This window comes from Dryobates pubescens, chromosome 8, assembly GCF_014839835.1.
Source record: "Dryobates pubescens isolate bDryPub1 chromosome 8, bDryPub1.pri, whole genome shotgun sequence".
In the NCBI taxonomy this organism is placed as follows: domain Eukaryota; kingdom Metazoa; phylum Chordata; class Aves; order Piciformes; family Picidae; genus Dryobates; species Dryobates pubescens.
In genome coordinates this window covers 11652464-11672607 of record NC_071619.1, presented here as the reverse complement: position 1 = coordinate 11672607, position 20144 = coordinate 11652464, and the positions used below count along the sequence as shown (strand labels likewise).

At 46.7% G+C, this 20144-nt stretch overlaps 1 protein-coding gene across 2 annotated transcripts in view; it reads left to right on the top strand.

Annotated features, from left to right (window-relative positions):
• Positions 1-590: 590 nt before the first annotated feature.
• Positions 591-20144, top strand: part of SUFU (SUFU negative regulator of hedgehog signaling) — a 94137-nt gene continuing 74583 nt past the window's right edge. For both annotated transcript variants that reach the window (XM_054163954.1, XM_054163952.1), the window contains exons 1-2: positions 591-939; positions 7591-7725. In XM_054163954.1, coding sequence (XP_054019929.1) covers positions 752-939; positions 7591-7725 — 323 coding nt within the window. In that variant the 5' untranslated portion in view covers positions 591-751. The remainder of the gene's footprint in view (positions 940-7590; positions 7726-20144) is intronic.

The following is a 20144-nucleotide window of genomic DNA, read 5'->3' as shown; positions in this document are numbered from 1 at the left end:
TAGCCAGCCATGTGTTGGAGTGCAACCATCGTCCCGCAGAAACCCAGAGTTATGAATGGCACAGGGATGGTGCTGAGCCTCAAGCCCAGCTCTACAGACAGAAGAAGTCCCACAGCAGCAGCTCCCTAACCTCTGCCCTGTACAACCCCACTTCTTCAGGCAAGACAGACACAGACTGGAACACTGCAGCTGGGGGTGCTGCGGCCAGGGAGCTGCCCCTGAACAGGACCTGCCCTTCAAAAAAAACACCCGGGAAAGGCAGGGCCGGAGAAGGTACTCCACCGGCCCCTGCCCACCGCGGCCTCTCAACTGCTCCTTACCGCGGGGCGACTCCTTCTTTATTTCCGAGCACAATTCGGTGCCGGTAACCTCCGGCCTCCACAGGACCTCACCCCACAGCCCTGGGACCCCCGGCAGCTCGGCAGCGTACCCCGCTCCGCCCTCCTCGCCCCGCCCCACGCCGTGCTCAGACGCCGCCGCTAGAGGGCGCACTCGCGGCGCGGCGTGGCGGGGAGGAGGGAAGCGGCTGGGCCGCCCCCCGAGCGGCGCGGCGCTATTGGCGGAGGCTCCGTGTCACTCACCGTCGCCCGGGCAGCGGGGCCTGCCCCCTCCTCCCGCAGCTCCGCGCCGCGCAGCGCCGCTTGGGCCGGGCCGGTCCGGGCGCGTTTCGGGTTGGGAGCGGAGCCGAACGGGTTGCGCTGAGCCGGGCCGGGACCAGCCGCCTCCGCCGCGCCGTCCCCGCCGCCGGGACATGGAAGGCGTACGGCCTGGCGGGGGTCCTCCCGCGGGCGGGCCGGGTTCAGGCTCGGGGTCCGGATCCGGGTCCAGCTCCTTTCCATCACTCTTCCCGCCGGGGCTTCACGGTATCTACGGCGAGTGCCGCCGCCTCTACCCCGACCAGCCCAACCCGCTCCAGGTCACCGCCATCCTCAAGTACTGGTGAGGCGGCCGTGGCTGAGGCCTGAAGGGGACCGAGGGCCTTGTGTGGGGCTGGGGAGTGAAGCAGTGGGGCCAGAGGCCTTGCATGGGCTGTGGGGAGTAATGGGGCCTGGGACTTTGTGTGGGGTTGGAGAGGGTTTGAATGGAGTAGTGAAGCGAGGGAGGAGTAGTGGGGTTGGGGGCAGCAGTAGGGCTGGGGACACCGCATGGGGTGGAGGAGGGGGAGGTGGTGGGGCTGGGGAGGGTTGCTGCAAGAGAAGAGAGACGAGGGCTTGCGTGTTGAGGTGGAGGAGATGTGTGAGAGGTTTGAGTGTGTGCAGGGGGTCCGGGGGAGGAGGCATTGAGAGTGCAGTTGGATGCCTGGGAGGTCTATTTTGGAGGGTTTTTGGTGGGGGAGGATGCCCTGGGAATAGGAAGAATGGTCTGGAGAGGCACGCACTGAAGACAGGATCGTGCACTTGGGTTTCTTCCCTGAGAGATGTCTGATGAGGGTCTTGGCTGGGGCAGGTCATAGTAAAACGGAGTGTGTGTTACTCAGTGGAGAGATTTCCATAGAGGGGAGACGGCTGGAGTTTCCCCTTCTGGATAGGACAAACTCTGCCTTCTGTGGCTTGGACTTCAAGTATGGCTATCACTGACCAGACTGAATCTGTGTTCCAGCCTCCAATCCAGATGCGTGCCGTGCGTGTACCCATAAAACCCATGGGGCAGCCCTTGCACGGCCATGTGTTATCACAGACTGTGAATCTGCTGCTTACTGTCTCTGCTGACACAGTGTCTGACACCAGTAACAGCAGTTGTTTATGTGGGAGGGTGGCATGGAGGAAGTACTTGGATGTTTAGCTATTCAGATAACTGTCTAGTGTCTAGCCCTGTGTGAAGAGGAGTTCTTTTTGATTTTTACTATTGCTTTGCTGCTCAGCCCCCTCTTCCAGGCCTAGGGAATGTGATCAGGTCATCTCCAAGTGTTTGCTGGGCCTGACATTGACCAATCTACTCTGGCACCCAGAAAGTTTACTTAACACTCAGCTTCTTTATTTATGGCTCATTTTAACCTGTACATCTCTATCTGATTGGATCCTGAGAAACTGCAGAATAATACTCTTCTTGTGTTCTTCTCTGGCAACCAAGCTATTGTTATTGTCTCCTGAAAAAGATTCTAGCAAGAAATGGTCTGTTAACTCTTATTGCTTAAGTTGTTAGTTGTTCTTTTAAAACTTAAACTGTTACAGTGGGCCAAGACAAGACACTGCAAGTCTGACACCTCAAAATACAAATAACTTCTCTGTGTGGGTCAGTACTGCAGTGGTGGTCTGAATATCTAATCTAGATATTCAAGCTGGATGAGTTTCCAGTCACCTTGATTCAGCACTTCTCCATCAACAGCTTAAAGCAGTACTGACTAGAGTGGTGTAAGGTTTGTGTGGGATGGAAGGAGATATAAGTCTATAATGAAGAATGGCAGAGGAAAAAAATGTTTGGGAAGAAACTTTGCTGCTTGTTTGTTTGAAGGGTTCCTTAACACTTCACTTCTTTTGGAGCTCAAGCATTAGAAAAACTGCTATTGGCAGTGGTGGGCAGTTGCAAGTAAGGAGTAATGTGAAGGCTTGTTTATCCTAGCATCTTCCATTTAGCAGTTCTTCTGACTGTTAGCTCAGCTGGCATCAAGAGCTGAGAGCTTTGATCATAGCAGCTTCTCACTGCTGTCCAGTGCAGGAAATTCTTGTGCAGGGTGGAACCTACATGGATGCTACAGGTGCTTTTTCTCCCTGCTGGTAGGTGAAACTTGGAGCTTGGTTTTACATCTAGTAGAATGACTTCTGCTGCAGCTCACTCTGCTAGTCTGTCCTCCTCTGCCTAGGCTGCCGGCGATGAGTTGGTTTAGAGGAGAGAAATGCTGAGCGAAGTTCCCTGTCTTAGGAGAAACATTGTAACACTAATCAGCTTTTAATATATGTATTAGCTTCTCTAACCACGATTTTTTTTGTTCAGGCAGCTGAAGTTGTGTTTTTCACTTTGCAGGGCAGGGCAGATCCTTCTGGAGTAGCTCTGGAACATCGGCAGGGCAGCGTACCTGCTGTTAAATGCAGGGGCTCAGCTGAGGGCTTTATTTCAAGGAACTAGTCTGGGTTGGGTTTTTTTTTTTTAAGAAATGTTGTTTGCATATCTTGGGAGAGATTTTGTTATTGCAATTGGACCTTCTTGGATGAGTTCCTGTCTGCATTTACGAAGGCAGTGCACTGAGAAGCAGTTTCTCTCTGTTGATACCCTGTATCCGCTTTTCTTTTTAAAGCATGTATCAAAGTGAAATGCCTTGATGTGTAGAATTGCTGCTGAGAAAACTATCACCAAGGAGAGGACAAAGCTGGTTTTCAAATAGTCTGTTGTTTTTTCATCACCTCTCTTGAACGTAGGCCCTGTACTCAAAAGCCAGTGCACTGACCTGTAGTCCGCAGCAACTTGAGAATCACAAACGACTTCTAAGGGTTGTCAAAGGTATCTGTGAAAAGTAGTCCTGTTGTCAGCTGCTGGGAAGTGACTGCTGACAATCCAGTAAGGACTTTACAGGGTGAATGGATTAGGAAATTTCCTTTTTTTTTTTTTTCCCCCCTTGTGGAGCTGTTTCCTCTCTGCCCACTTGGAGTTTCTCCTTCCACAGCAACTTCAGAGCATTCTAAACATCAGTCAAAAGAAGACTCTTGGTGCAGATGCAAATACTGAGTTTCCCCTGAGGCTGCCCTTCTCGCTCCTGAATGAACTCCATGAATAGAGAATGTAACAAATTTGTACTGTACCTCTGGCTTTGAAGTTGTGCTCTTCTTAATAAAATCCTCCAACGCTTCCAGCTCTTTGTGTGAACGCCTGTACTGATATGTAGATTGTGATACAAGGTCATACCCTGCAACAGGCAGCCGTGGGTGGGAGGATGAACTGGAGCAGGCATTAGCAGCACTCAACTAGCTAGTGTAGCAGCGAGACCTGCCACCTGAGCTGGAGAAGTACCTGTGCTGAGTAGCCTTTGCTGAGCATTATTGCCACAGGTATGTTGTCAGCTGTGCTCCAAGTAGCTGGTTTAAAGATAATGCTAGATGCTCCTGCAGCTACAGTGGTTTCAAATTAAGTATATGGCTTGGATGTGTATTTCTCAAAATTTAAATAGTGCTGCAAGTCTTTTGTCTTCCAAACCTGTCAAGTTTCTTGGGGAGTAAAGATGACTCTCTGGATGGTCATGCAGCATGCAAACTGGTGGGTAAATAACTCTGGCCAGGTCTGCGCTGGGCAGGAGGTGGCTCAGCTGCCCTGAGCTGACTGGTGCTGCATTGCTGTAGCCTTCTCCTGGGTCGTGTGATGCTGTGGGTTCTGGAGGGGCTTGGTGTCTGGAGAGAAGTGTGAGGTTGAAGGCATGAGTGAGGGAGAGGTGTTTGGCTCACCTGGTGTGATCGAGGCAGGACTTGCTCACTGTCTGCAGCAGACCTGTCAGGTGTGTTTGAGTAACCCTGGGGAGGAGCATGCTCATGGATCAGCCTCTGTCCTGGAAAAGAGCAGCATTAAGGGTTTGTCTTGTGTGTTGTCAGTGAGAAAGCACCTGTGTCAGCAGTGTTCCAGTGTGAGTTGACATCTAATGTGTTACTAAACCCAGTTTAGAAGCAGGTTTGTGTGTGGGAGGTATTAACAGGTGGAGGTGATTTCCCTTCATTGCAAATCCTACACAGTTACACTGACCACTTGCTAATCTCTCTCACTGCTTTGCTTGGTCAGTGTAATGATCTCCCTTGCTCTAGAGCCTTCCCAGTCAGGTAGCAGTTGTGTGTGGCTGCTGCTGTTCACCACTACTCCTCAGGTGCAAGTGACTATCCTGGCTGAAGTTGACAGGCTGTTTGCTTCATGGATCTGGGAATTGCTGCCATGGGAAGCTTGTGTGCTGGCTGAGGTGTTGGTGGCAAGCTCTGGATGTAGCTAGCTGCGTGGTTATCTGTGGTAGAGATCTCAGCTGCCAGTGTCACCTGGTGTCAGTGAGAGGGAATAGGTGGAGATGGATTATGTCAGAGGGCATCTATTTTTTTCTTTTTTGAGTGCTTCAATCTATTTCTAGACTTTGAGAACAGATATTCACAAACTGCCACTGACCATAAAACTCTGCTCCATCCTAGGGTCTAACATGCATTCCCCATACTTGCTCACCAAGATGCCTTAAAGATGGTGCTTTGTTATATGAGAATGCTGCATAATTCTGACTTGGCCCTTCTCAATCCACCTCTGTGCCACTACTGCAGGGGGATGCTCATCCCTTCTGTCTTGCCCTGCTGTCTTGGGCTGCATCCTTGACTGACCTACTGTGAAACTGGAGCTGGCCTGGAGCCACTGTGGTCGCCTTACGTGATTTAAGAGGAGGGAAGCTGTCCTAGGGAAAATCCTTCCTGTTAGATAACCCTACTTTGTTTTTTCCTGCAGCAGTAGGAGAAAGGCAGCACAGCACACTTGTGGAGAGAGCCCACAGGCTGGTAGATTACTCAGTACAGCTTCAATAAGGTTGGACAGCAGAAGGATTTCTAGCAGTGTATTGCTGTCACTAACAATCTGAACAGAGCATGTAGGGGCCTTCAGGAAACAACAGGAGACTTGCTCTCGTGGCCCTTTCTGGCAGCACCTTCCCTACAGATGATAAGCTTGGGGAGTCCCCTATATGTTATCTCTTCTCAGAACTCACCCTGGAAAGCACCTTCTTACAGGTGTGTTGCTTGTCAGCTGGACCTGTTGTTGGTTTGCCTCTGGCCAGACTGATGAGCTGCCTGGTTGGATCCATTTCTCCAGTGGCAGTGACTGCTGCTCTAGAGAATCTCCTGTGGAGAGGCCCAGGTGCTGCAGCTCTGTGGTGAGGCTGGGGCCAAATTGCAAAGTGACTTCACAGCACCTCTGTTCTTTAATGCCAGCTGCCTCAGCTCTGAGAGAAACCTGTCTTCTCAAAGGTCTCTGCTAAATGAACCTCAAGAAATGGCTGTACCCTGTGAACGTGATCTAGGCATAATTGTGCAAGTTCAGGGATAAGCCTCTCTGCTCTGATTGCTTGTTTACTAAAGCCAGTGGTTGTAATTCCTGACTTTAGTACCAGCAGCCTGGTTGCACTCATACCTGAGGGCTGAAATGCTTGTCAGTGACTCTTCTGTGCTGCTAGATGGGACTCTGGGAAGTATACTGGTCTTGAATGGGATAATTGCAATTAAACTTTGCTGTTTGATCCCATAGCTTCTGTGGTACTTTAATCACAGAACAAAACTGAGGTGCTCAAATGCTGTTTGTGCAGTGGTTTTAGCATGTGTAATGATGACACACAGACTCCCAGGCCTAGTGAGGGAAGCACAGGCATGCCCTGCAACCTCCATATAGTAGGGCCTCACAGCCAGAGCAGGCAATACAGAGGAGGGGAAATCAGTATGTAGTAAGTTAATTGAATTAAGGGGATCATCTTAGTTTGGGGTTTCTTGTTTGGAGCAGGTGAGAGTATTTTACTTGAAGGAAAAGTGAATCTGAGGCAGGAAACAGTTAAACAGCTGCTCATGCTATTCCCTAAATGCTTGTGGTGGGTGGCTTGATGCCTTGGCCCTCCTTGCTTGTTGCTACCTGTGTGTTTTATGATTGACAGGGCAAACAGTGAGCAAAACAGCCTAGCACATTCCTTCCCTTGGTGGGGAGCTGACCTGCCTCTGGGCGGGCAGACGTGATGGCAAATGGCAGGAGGAGCATGCTGGCACACCAGCCTGCTCTCCTGCTGCCTTGTAACAGGAGAGGTGGCTGTGGGTCTTGGTTATTGCTGTTTAACATAGTCTGGCTGTGCTGCACTGACCTCTAAAGCGATGTTCTTTTAAGGAACACATTCTGCTGTTGGAGCAGAGGGTGCAGTGATGCATTTTACTCCTTCTTGGTTAATGCAACTGGTGTATTTTACAAGTTCTGGTACTAATTCTTCTGAATCAGTTTTGTTTCTTCTCCACTATTTTAACTGCCACATCTACCTTCAGAAGTATGGATTACTTTCCTCAAAACTTGGCCATTTCAAGTTCTGTTCTGAGGAATAGCATCAGTGTTGTTTTCCAGTTGAAGCATGTGTCTCTGGACTGAATTAAGGGTTTGCAGTGCAGATACAGCTATTGCTCTTTCACCAATATAATTCTTCAGTCTTCTTTGTGTTTTGTGGAAGCTTTAATATGATTTTCCAGAGGTTTCATGCTTTAACGTTAAAAGCATTGGTAGTATGCTGCATGCATGCACTTTGCCTTCCTGTGCTTGAAGCTTTCTGGACTTAACCCAACCTTTATCCTCAATTTTTGGTTTTGCTTTTTTTCAGGTAACTTCAACATGCTAATCTCATTTTTCTTGCTAGCTGTGTTTTAAATCAGGTCTTTGCCTGGGGAGGTGGTGGAGTCGCCATCACTGGAGGTTTTCAGGAGAAGACTTGATGGGGTGCTTGGTGCCGTGGGTTAGTTGTTTAGGTGGTGTTGGATTGGTTGATGGGTTGGACGCGATGATCTTGAAGGTCTCTTCCAACCTGGTTTATTCTATGTATTTGTACAGCCACTTCTACAGTCTGGGGAGATTTCCCATTTGTCTTGAATAAACTAACTTACCTAAGGCTCTTTCTGTTTTTTAATGCAGGTTGGGAGGACCTGACCCTCTGGACTACGTTAGCATGTACAGAAACTTGGGAAACCCAGTGCTGAATGTTCCTGAGCACTGGCACTACGTCAGCTTTGGGTTAAGTGACTTGTACGGAGACAACAGAGTGCATGAGTAAGTGTCACTTTAAGCTCTGTAGTCCCGTGGCTCTGTGTGTTGTATTTTGTAGGAGTGTGGGTCAAACCCTTTCCTGCTGTTCTTACTATTTGAACAGCTGGTTTTCTGCTGAGAATACCCCAGCCCTGTTCTTGCAAGGGGTGACACATGCCTGTTCTTGGCTGTAGAAGAATGACTGTGTTCCCCTCTGCAGGCTTGGAATGCAATGTATTTCCTTGGCAGTGTTAAATCAAGTGATTTGGGTTTTTTCAGGTTTTTTTTTTGAAATTTCTTTTAGCTGGTTAGGAATTTCTTTTTTTTTTTTTTTTTTTAACTGCATGTCATTTTAGTTTGTTTTTATTTTCATCCTGTTACAGTCATAGGCTTGAATCCTGACTCCTCCCTGTGTGTGCTAAATGCCTTCCTCTGGAAAACTGCTGTAAGGGCATTTTTCCTATTGCTGGCACAGCAGTGTTGCTGTCAGTGGACTGCCACCCCAGTGGCTGCTGTATAGTGCCAATTTGTGTAACAGAAGCATATATTTCTAATTGTTTGACTTTTTTTTGCTCTCCAGTAATTAAATTATTATCTTAGCTTGTTGGTAGGGGTGGCCTTTAGCAGGCATTTTGTATTGGCCCAGGCAAGTGGCACAATCTAGCCTTAGTCTTCTCTGTCTTTCACTGATCTTGCTCTTTAACTTCAGTTAAAGTAAGCATCAGTAGCCAACCTGTCATGGGGCTGTGAACATGGCCTTTTAACCAGCCAGAAATGGCAGAAGATTTCTGCTGTCACTGTTTAGTTAAACTCTTTTTACTGTTTCACAGTTGCAGGATAAATGTCCTTGATGAATGGTGCAGCAAAGGCCACCGAGTTTTCCTCCTGTCTGCCTGTTAAGATTAGACCACCAATTTTGTTTCAGCTAGGTGCTTCTCTTGCAGCAGCAGCAGCAGCTGTCAGGCAGTTTCTCATGTTGTTTTGTAGGAACCCAGGGAGGTTTCCCCTGCTTCTTTTTTTTCCTCCTGTTTGTGATAACATAACTGCTTTTCAGGAGACAAGTCTTTTAAGATTGGAGTTTATACAAGGACCCTACTGTCACAGCAATCTGCCTGGGACATTTAACCAATATATCTACTCACAGTAAACTTCAGCCATCAGTTGTTGGAGCAGAGGAAAGATAGGGCAAGGGAAAGAAATGAAGTCACTTCCACAGGAGACCCTGACCTGCACATGCAGGCCTTTGGCACCTTTGTTCTCAGGTAATATTTCATCTTTGCCACTGAAAATCTAAGGTTACCAACATTAGGTGATCTGTGTTTACTCATCTGGTTTTGATGGGACTAATCTTGGAAGGAGTAAGTACTGTGCTGACTTCCTCTCTTTAGTGACTTGTCAGCCTGAGGTTTTTCTGTGATGAGTCTGTTCTCCTTGTTCGGACTCTTTCTTGATGGCTTAGGATGGGAGCAAGGAGCGGATGTGAGAGTCTCGCATGAAGACGTGAATGATGATGTGGTTTTATATATGAAGCTGCAAATTATGGTCCTGGCACATGCTCTGGCTTCTCACTCCCTAAACCTGCCTGCTAGACCAAAAAATGTCATTGTTCTGTGGTGGACAGCTTGAGGCTAAAGGAGTGAAAGTATCACACAGGTGGGATGTCACAACTTTTGTGTCAGGAGACTCCCTAATGCTTCATACTGTCATATGGTTTAGTCTGGAAATTTTGACTGAGGTGGTGGAATATACCTTTTGCTCTCTGCAGGGCACAGAAATGAAGCCCTCATCTCTAGGAATAGGCTGCAGGTGACTTCCATAGTCAGTTGAGTGAAACAGGAGCAAAGTCTGTGCCATGCTGTGGGAGGTCTGAAGTCCCTGAATGGCCAGCACGTACATGAGCCTGGGAAGAGGCTTAGAGCTGGAATGCCATGGCTGCTCCTGGCACCATTCTGCAAGAGTCTGCTGCAGCTGAGCACTGCAAGCAAATAGCAAGGCCTAACTGCTGCACTGCTTTGGGGATCTTAGCTGCATCCTCTTGAGCACTGACCTCAGATCTATCAAGTGATCTCTGTGCCCTGAATACACTGATTTCCCTTCTCTCCATGTGGCTGGAACAGTGTTCCTGGCTCTGCACTGAGGTGTCCCTGTGTCATTCACCCTAAGATGTTCACCTGTCTTCAGACTGCCACCTGTTGACTTTATTTTAGCCTTATTATTAAAGCTCCAAAACTTAGTATTATATGTGCTGTCGAGGAGGCTGCCTCTGCTTTGTGGCAACAAGTATTAATACACAATTATGTATGTGAAAAGCTGCCAAGACCTACACATCTCTTACATACTGAACCTGAAGTTAGCACTGAAGACAGGCAGAAGGAGTATTTCCAAAGCTGCTGAGCAGCAGTTGGTGTTTGCTAACTGCTCTTGAAACCCGACTGCCACGTGACCAGACCAACTCTTGGTGCGCACTGCAGGGGCGTAATGCTTTTCCTGTGCACTCAAAGGGCTCTTGTTCTCCAGCAGGGAATTTAATAAAGCTTTTGTTTAAGAAAATGGGTGTCAGACTCTCTGTTGCTTGAAGGGCTTTGGGACTCTGCTGTCCCAGGTAAAGCGTGCTGTAGGATGGCTGGCAGGAGTATAGGGTGACAGGGAAGTTGTTTAAATCTTTAAAGGTGGTGTGGCACTGGATTCTACTTAACTGCCCTGGGCCCTGAAGGTAGGAGTGACTTTGCAGAGTTTTTTTGGTTTCCCAGTTCTCTCTGTAAAGACTGCAGAGATGGATCTGCTTGTGGCAGTCAGCAAGATTCCTGCTGTAGGACTGTGTTTCCATAACCGTGCTGTGCTTCATCCTTTAGAAAGGGAAGGATAGTACACTGCCAAAGGTCTTGACTTTGGGTAGTGTGTAGTTTATTTCTTGTGGACCTCTTCAGGTAATACAGTACAGTCTAGACCAATTATAATGCAGCAGTAAATGAAAAAGCCTGTTTGTTTGGGGGTTTTTGGAGTGAACTAACACTGAACTGGAGGCTCTTGTATTTTTCTTTATAATGGAATAGCAAACAGATGTAGCAAGTAATATGAAAATGTTGACTTTAATTTATATTTTTAATAAGAACCTGAAAAGTCTGAAGTGGAGCTCTCCCTGTGCCTCCTTGTTGACAGATTTATTTTCAGTTAAAGCAGCACTATTTCCTGCTCTGCTTAACTATCAGCTGTCCTCTGCTTTACAGAGCTGCTCTGGTTTTAAGAGTCCACAAAAATAAGATGGAAGAAATCTAAGAGTTTTGAACAGTGAAACCTTTTTCATTTAAAACCACTCAGTGTTTCATGGTTTAATGGCAACCATGACACCAGCTGTGCTGGGCTGAGTGCTCTGAAAGTCCTAAATCATGACGTCATGACAGCATCAGGGAACCACAGGCCTTTCAGGGGGATTTAACACCAAGCTGCTTGCATGGCAATCAGTCTCTCCAGTGGAGCATGTTTCACAACTTGAGTGACAGCAGAAATCCTTCCAGGACATTTTTTTACAAGTTATGATCAATTATTAACTTTTTCTGTGCTTCAAAATCCAACCCCATGTGTCACTTTTTTACTGTATCCAGCAGGGTCAGACTGGAGCCTGATTGTTGGATTGTTCTTGCTTTCTGAAGAGATCCTGCAGTGACAAATACACGTGTAGTGTGTGAGCACACTGGCAGAGAGCATCTGGCCAGGGCAGTTTGGGGAGAGGAGGCAGGTCCTGCACCCTTCTCCACCCTTTGCTGTCAGCTACTGCCCCACAGCAAGGAATGTGTCCCCATGTGTCTGTACAAAGCACTGTGCCCCAACTGGCAATGGCAGATGCCAGACTGTCAGCAGGTTTAAGGCACCTGATCCTTCTTGCAGTTGCCAGGCATGAGAATGATTTCTGCCTGTGTGGAGAATGGATGCCTGAGGAAGACAGCATCAGCAAGCATGGACGGACTCAGACTCAAGCAGTGGCAGTGCCAGCTCCTGCTACTATGATGCCATGGTGTGCCCCAGCCCTGGGTTGTGCTGGTGCAGGGCTTTGCAGGGCTGCCTAGGGAGCTGGGAAGTGATGTGTGTTTTTGCCAGACTGACTTCTATCTTCAGTTCTCTCTGAGGCCAAGGCTGAATCATCAGTTATCTGTTCCTGTGGCTCGAGTGCTCACCCTTTTTGTTAACACCTTAAAAAGTGCATGGAAAATGAGATCTGTGGTAGGATAGAATTCCTGAAAACCTTGAATATACTTAATTTGTATTAAAATTGCAAGGTTGTAATTCAGATCCACAGCAGAAAGCAAAACCTAAATTATGTCTTGAGTTAAGAGATGAGATTTTAACTTGTGGCCTTCCCACATCTTGAGAAGATACTTGCCAACTGTGTTTTGGTATTTAGCTTTTGATGCTAATTGCAGCTGGGTTTCCTGTTCTATGCAAACGTCATATTGACAGGGGTGGTGTTTGTTGTTTTGTTTTGAGGTTGGGTGGGGTTGGGTTTTTTTTTTTGGTGGTTTTGTTTTCTCTTGGCAGCTAGCCAGGAGCCCGAGCAGCATCCTATTTGCATAAACCCCAAGAGATTTCAGCTGCCTTCTTCTCCAATACAGATGCAGGGTACCACCCGTGGAGACAACAGGTTCCAGCTTACTGCGGTCCCTTTGATTTGCACTACTGACTGTTTGGATCCGGATGGAGCGGGGCATGCCGGGATAACATGTTGTCTCTGTGGGTGGTGCTTCCCTATTAAAGGTGAGGGTAAGCAGGAGCCTTTCAAGATCTCCAGTCCAGCTTGTGTTCTGCCGGTTTGTATAGATCCTCTGAATGACCTTAACTTGTAAAAGGGCAAGGATGCTTGTTAGAGCTAGGAGGAAGAAAAAGAAGTGCAAAACTGGATCAGGTAACAAATGCAAGGCTTGCAGAGGGGTGGATGTTTTCTGGAAGGCTTTTTCCAAGTATGAAAGGAGTTTGAAAAGAGTATTTAGAAAATAGCCTGAAAGTTGGAACGAGTGCTCTCTTTCCTTTGAGTGCATGCTGGCTTCTCCTTTGAGCCTGCATGAATGTAGGATGGAGTGGTGCTGACAGCTGTCACTTCAGTGGCCTCTTAGTTCTGTAGCCTTTCATAAATTTAAAAACTCACTGCCCTCAGCTTGCCAGCCTTTAGCCTTAAATTTTGGTATTTAATGGGTCCCTAAGTGCTTTATAAACCACATGTCTGAAGCACTGCTGAAATATTACACCAAACGCCAAGGTGACAATGAATGCTTTTAACATTGTGGAGACTGCCTCCACTCCTCTTTGTTTTCATGAAAATGCAATAAAGTAAGAGGCCTTTGGGAAGATAGTAAATCAGAGAGGGCTGGTGATTGTTGTGCATCCATTTTTTCAGATAGGAGTTTGTAGAGTTCATGCTTACCTTGGAGAGATGAAATATCAAATCAGTTCAGTTTGGGAGTTGAGCCTGGAGTTTAAGGAAAATTATTACATACCCAAGGGTTTCTTTGACCTTTCATGGTGACCAGTTGCTTTCAAGTGTGATGTTGAAGCATACCTCACACAAAGGACCCAGATGACTTTCTTAAATAACATCATGGATGTGTAAACCTTTCCTTCCTCGTCCTGATTTTGCTTCACCAGATTGTTATCTCTGCAGCTGAAGGACACCTGCTTTGTCAGGGCTGGCTGTGTGGTAGTTACTTCAGGAAGTGAGGTTGGGTTTTGGGGAACATACCTTCAAACTGAGAGTCATGAAATTGTGGTTCTGCTCCTGGGTCAGACTTTTGTGAGATGTGACTGTGGTGGGTTGGTTGTGGGGACCAGCCACAAGAGCAGTGACATACTGGGGATTTACAGTCACCCTGAGAAGCTTCTTCCAGGTCTATAACTTCCTGCTTTGTGTTGCCATGGCTTCATCTCTGGGAACTGAACTTTTGGCAGTGCACTGAAGACATTTTTCTTCGGTATACTGTTGCTGGAGGTGGAGCATCTATGCCAGCTGAAGGGAATGGTATAGTAGGACATTGGCAGCAAAGAGATAAAAATAGCTAGGACTTGGAGGAAGGAGATTCCAAGAAGGGCACCATACTCTGGACTTTGTTTTTCTTCCTAGGTCTCCTCTTTCTGTCAAAAATTGCCCCCAAATATAATGCTTATTTTTCCAGTTGGTCTTTCTGTCTGAAGCAGAGGGGAGAGGAAGGTTCATGGCAGAGTGGGGAGGGAGAAGGCATGCATTTGGGGGGTTCTGTGGCAAAACGTGTATTTCCCTTTAATAACAGCTTAGTTGAGAATTCTTCAGAGATGAAATCAGTAATTTGGGTGCAGGGGAGCAGTAAGGTCTGGTTTATAATGGATTTGTCTTGTGGTTGATTTTTTTTTCCCATCTCTATAAAGATAGGAGCAGACTGAGGTTTTTCTGAAAACTGAGAGTATTCTTAACAGGTCTCACCTGTGTGGACACCTCTGGTGTCTACAAATACAGTTGTGCTTCTACTGTTTACTAGGAGAGCCTGTAGAATCATAGGATCAATAAGGTTGGAAAAGACCTCAAAGATCATCAAGTCCAACCTGTCACCCAAGACTTCATGACTACTAAACCAGGGCACCGAGTGCCACGTCCAATCCCCTCTTGAACACCTCCAGGGATGGTGACTCCACCACCTCTGCGGGCAGCACATTCCAATGGCAAACGACTCTCTCTGTGAAGAACTTTCTCCTCACCTCCAGCCTCAACTTCCCCTGGCACAGTTTGTGGATTCTTCTATCTGCCTGTTTGCTTTTGTCTACCTTGTAGAAATGTGGTATTTGGGGGACAGATATTCCCTTGAAGAATCTTGAGTCTGACCAATGAGTTCAAAAATCATGGGGACATTTTAAAGAAGCACATGCATAATTGTGATCACTTAAGGTTCAGTAACTAATTTCCCAGGCCAAAAAGATGGTTGAAGCAAGCATTCTGTGTCCCATTGACTGTGTCCCTCCAACAGCTGAAGCAATGCACCAAGACTAAGACTTGTGTTTCTCTGATGGAGGCAGACCTCCCTTGAAGCTATGGTCACCATGGGGAAACATTTTTTTTCACCCCCCTCTCTTTCCAGGCAGAATACACTTGGATTCCAAATGTCATTTGTTGGAGGTAGTTAGCATGGTTAATAATACCAAAGATGTAGGCCACCTACAGAGAGAAGTCTGCTTTGTGCTGTGGTCTATCTCTGCCTGTGGAGGATGTGGGGCGAGAGCATGCTTGAACTGTGATAGGTTTGCAATTCTTTGTTAGTTTTTTTTTTTTAAAGCATGGAAGGAAATTAATTTAACACTTACAGCACGGTAGTTGAAGCTACAAGAAGGGCTGTTTTCAATTAAAAAAAGGAGAAAAGAAGGGAAAAGGTTGGGAGTGGATTTCTAGCTGAGCCTTACTGAAGGCAAGCCCTGCTTCCTGTCCGGTAGTGCATCTGCACATGCACCCCGGTAAGCTGAGCCTCTCGCTGCCGTGCAGGGAAAGGGGCACGAACTGGATGATTTCTTTTTGTCAGCAGAGCTGTGACATTTATGATCTTGGCATCTGGGAGGAGAGTTGGCCCGAAACAGGGTTTCCTTACTCTCATCTCCCAGCTGGGTTAGTGCTGAATGACGTGGGAGAGCTTGCAGGCTCTGCTCTCCCAGCGAGTTTGGCCTGCTGGGAAGAGGAGTGACTGGGGATCAAAGTTGGATCTTTGACTGAAAGATTGTTTTATGTGATAAAGATCTGTTTAGGATGTTCTCAAATGTAAAAAGTAAAAGATAGTGGACTTTTCCCTGCCCACCCCCACCCCCCAGTGGGACATGAAGGTAAAAGCATGTTTTGAGCTGTGCGGCCATTCTGGCTTTGAGCTCAAAGGAGGGTTGACTTTTTTTCTCTCTTTGCTGCCTGGAATAATGATACTAACAAAATGAATGTTTGAAGAGATGCATCTGAATGCTGTTATTCATACCTAATCCCCTTTCCCCCTCCCCCTCAACACAGATTTAGCATTAGGAACATGCCTTCTGCACTAGGGCTAGAATAGTCTCTGTTTCTTCATGAGACAGTGGTTACAATTGGTAACCACAAATTACCACTGGTAACAAAATTACTAATTCTGTTTGAAAATTTGAGCTGCTGGTATTTCTCTGTCCTAAGCTGGAAGCTCCATGGCAATTACCTAACTCAGCTGCCTCTCTACTGTCATCTCAATTTTGAATCGAGGCCCAATAGGCAGTGACACCCGACTAACAAAAGAGGGCTGCAAATCTTTGGTGGTCTCCCATTCAAATGGTATTCCTTTCCTTGGACAAAGGGGTGGTTAGGACTCCTGAGTGCCACTCTGCCTCCAGGGATGGTAAACAGGGAATGGATCATCTGGTAGGATGCATTTTTTTGAGCACTTGACAAAGCTGGGTAGATGGGATACCACCTGACAAAGGACTTAGGTTTAAAGAAAGGTTTTGCAAGGGCTCTTAAGAACAAAAAGCAAAAGAAAAAGACCAGAAAACTGGGGTTTTTTTCAGGATCTAAACAGGGTGGGCGGAGGTGAAGGGGGACTCGGCCATTCTTGGGGAGCTCTGATTTAAGCCCGGAGGACAGAGACAAGGGAAGGAGGGAAGAGTGCACAGATGGCTCATTGTTTTGTCTAGCTCAGCCTTCTTGCACTGCCGAAGTGAAGGGCAATTGTTTTAAAATCCCTTTTGCAAAGAGTGCTGTTTGCTTTTCAACTATCCCTGAGATGCAAACTGTAAACCGGAGGGGCTGGTCTTTGACACCCATTTGTTTTGGAGTGTCAGTGCACTGTCCGAGGGGCCCGGGACAGTTGCTGGGCTGTGAAGCATCGCTCTTGCAAGGGACTGAGGGAAGAGCGCTGGGAAGTGCACTGCAGCAGCTGGGGAGAAGGCGAGAACAAAAGGATGCACTGGAGGGGCTGATGCAGAGCGCTGTCCGGCCTGGGGAGCTTTACCAAAGCTGTGAAATGGGACGTAGCTGGCACATACCTTACCTGCAATGACAGCTAGTGTGCAGTATTGTCTTCTTACGGCGCTTCACTTATTTTTGTAACCCATGATTCATTAGTGTGGAGCAGTACTGCCATTTCTATACTGTTATTCTTTCTACCGCTCCAGTTACGCTGGCATAGCTCCTTCCCCTCCTCCCCTGTGAATTGTTGTGGCCTTTCTGGAGCTGGGGCCTTTTTTGGCATAGTCGACAAAAATAAACCATAAAGGCGGCTGTTGTTATGAATAAGGCTCAACAGGGGAATTTTACCAGTGGAACTACAGCAATATAATTATACTGGTAGACTAGTTACAGTAAATTTCCTCATGAAGACAAGCCTTAAGTTGACATTTCCTAGCTAAGTTGAATCCATATGTATAACTGTAGTATGCAAAAATAATTTGTCTCTGGGCCTTGGATTCCTTTTTACCCAGAAGAGTAACATTAAGCAGAAAAGCAAAGAATTTAGTGTTCAGAGATGGACTGGAGGATTTTCTGCAACTGCAGTGGTGCTGAGCTGCATGCTGACCCCTGGGTATAACTGGAGTGGTTTGGCTGAAATGCAAAACGGTTTTGCCACTGTTAAAATCTTTAGACATAAGCCTAGACCCTCTGAAAGGAAGTAGGGAATAATGCTTTCCTTCCACCTTTGTTTGATTTAAAGAGGCCGAGGTTTATCCTATTACATTTTGTCTTGCAAAAGATGAGAGTCCATGTAGCATCCACAAGCCAGGTGTATAGAATACATAGAATAAACCAGGTTGGAAGAGACCTTCAAGATCATCGCGTCCAACCCATCAACCAATCCAACACCACCCAAACAACTAACCCACGGCACCAAGCACCCCATCAAGTCTCCTCCTGAAAACCTCCAATGATGGTGACTCCACCACCTCCCCAGGCAGCCCATTCCAATGGGCAATCACTCTTTCTGTATAGAACTTTTTCCTAACATCCAGCCTGAACCTCCCCTGGCGCAGCCTGAGACTGTGTCCTCTTGTTTATTTTTGTAGATCAGAAATACTGGTCTATGATTCCTCTCTCTGCAAGTTTCCAGTGCTACAAAGGAAGAAGAGTCTTGCAGGAGAAACTTAACACTTAAATGCAGATGATTTAAAAAAAAAAAAAATAGAAATAGATAAACTAGACTTTTCATTTGAGCTGTCTCCTGTTACCCTTTTGGGACTCTTTCACCAGCAGTTTGGTGCTTTCTTTTCCCTGGAACTGCAGCTTGAGCTCCAAGAGTCCTTTTCCTGTCTAATCTGTTAAGATCTCTTCTGATGCTCATCGTGATGTTTTTGAGTACACCTTTTACAATGAGATTATGACTGTGTAACAGCTCAGCAGGTAGTGTTATCTTGATTTCCACAGCTAAAGAAGGTGAAAGATCAGAGGTTAAATCCCAAAGCCAGCAGGATGACTCCAGTGCCTAAACACTGCTTGAGTTCCTAAAAACTAAATACCCTTTGTTCATCAAGCTTGTATCTCACACAACTAAGAATTTAATTATATGAGGGTTGTAAGAAGTTGCTCAAGGGTGTGTTAAAGCTGTTTCTTGCATGAGTGTTGTTGTTTGGTGTTTGTTGTTGTTGTTAACATATGTTCTTTAGTCAGCGGGAAAGTAATAGGAGACACTAATATTTGTGGTTTATGTAACGTGTTGGAGCCCTGATCCTCACCTGAGGCTTCTAAGCAATGCTGGGCGGGGGGGAAAGGCAACTGTAGCTGTCAGTGTAGCTTCTGGCTTTGAGTTTTCCTCTTTCCACCCTCCCATACTGCTTTTGAAAGCCGCTTTTGTTATGCGAATGGGTTCCTCCCAGCAGCTGCAGAACTTTCCACAGTAAGAGCTAGGAAGGAGTCGGCCGACACTGCGAGCAAAGTTGGTGCCCTTTCCCCAGCTGCTCACCAAGCACAGCAGTACTGTACTGCCCAGCCATGCTGGCTCGAACTGGCCCTTGGCTTATGTTCTCTTGCTGGATGAGGTTGCAGCGAAGCCTTAGGTGGAGTTTTGGAGACGTGTTACCATTCCCTGCAGGCTATGCAAAGCCTAGTGTATCAGAGCTAGGGATTCGGTCCGAGGATGAAATGGGATCTATATGCAGATGAACCGTTTGTCCTCCTTAATGCACTGTGTAGCACAGTGACCATGTGCTGTTTGCAGAATCACCTCCAGCTTGGGCCAAATGAGAGCACTGTTCCGTTGGACCTTGTAGAAACGTAGCTCTGAATTGCAGCATGCTGCAGGTGGTGGCTGAGAACCTGCTCTCAGGGACACCTTGACTAGGTTGAGACAGATTCCACTAGCTGTGAAGTGGGAAGCCTTGGTGGCTCCATGGAGAAATCCATGAGCCCTCAAGCTGAAAGGCATGACCAATCCTCTAGTCCCTTGATTTCACACAGGTATTTTGGTGTTTTGGCTTGGGTGTTCTTAGTATATGTTGTGGAAATCATAAAGATGAAATTGTTTGGTCTTGTCAGTTTAGCTACAACTAATGGAGGTCAAACCATCACCTACTAGTATAGCTACATCCATGTACCATAAAACAGAGCAAATAAAAAGTAAACCTCCATCTAGCAGACCTCTTTTGCCAGGGTAGAGAGTGATGGATCCCATGCAACCTCCTGTTTCATATTTTGTAGCTGTAGTCATTTCCCGTTTTCGGTATTTTGTCCATGCTGTGCAGAATGTGGAGTTAATTTCCCAGCTTTTCTGACCTTGATAGATGCAGTATAGAAGCACTTCCTACATGATGAGTGTGTCACATTACTCTTTGAAGCACGGAAATATCATTATTTTACATCTCAGAGTCAAATTACTAAGTAATGTTTTGAGGAGGATGGGAAGTGTGTAGCAGACAAGAGATTCAAACTTAATTTGCTGCGATGCTGTTTAAGGGCTTGGGGATTATTCTGGTTTCTTGACTTAGTGTTAATAATGACGCAGAGAGACCCCACTGGCGCTGACAGGGCCATTACAGCCTTTTGTTCTTACCTAAAGGCAGTATCCTTACATATATAACTACGCTGATGCTCTCCAGAATGAGACAATGCTGCTTCTAAGCCTCAAGATCAAAGAGCTTAACCTCCAGCAGCTAAGTGGGATCCTATCCTTCTTCCAGATGCTGCTGCTTTTATAGCATGGGCAGCTGAACCTCAAAGAAGCAACCTCTAAACTGCCTTAACTTGCAGCACAGTACACTGAAGTGACCTGAAGACTGAGGGTGGTTTACTTTAACGTGGTAGACTGGAGAGAGTGTAGTTCAGGAACTGTTTCCCATATGACTGGGCAGAAGCTGAATATTTCTGTCAAAATGGGTTCAAGCTGTGGGCCTGCTCAGCTCATTTTTGGACACACTACCAGTAGTAAAAGTTCATACCTGTGTTCTTGGCTGCGATGCTTCGTAGGATCACTTAGGTTGGAAGACACCACCAGAAGTTTCCAGCT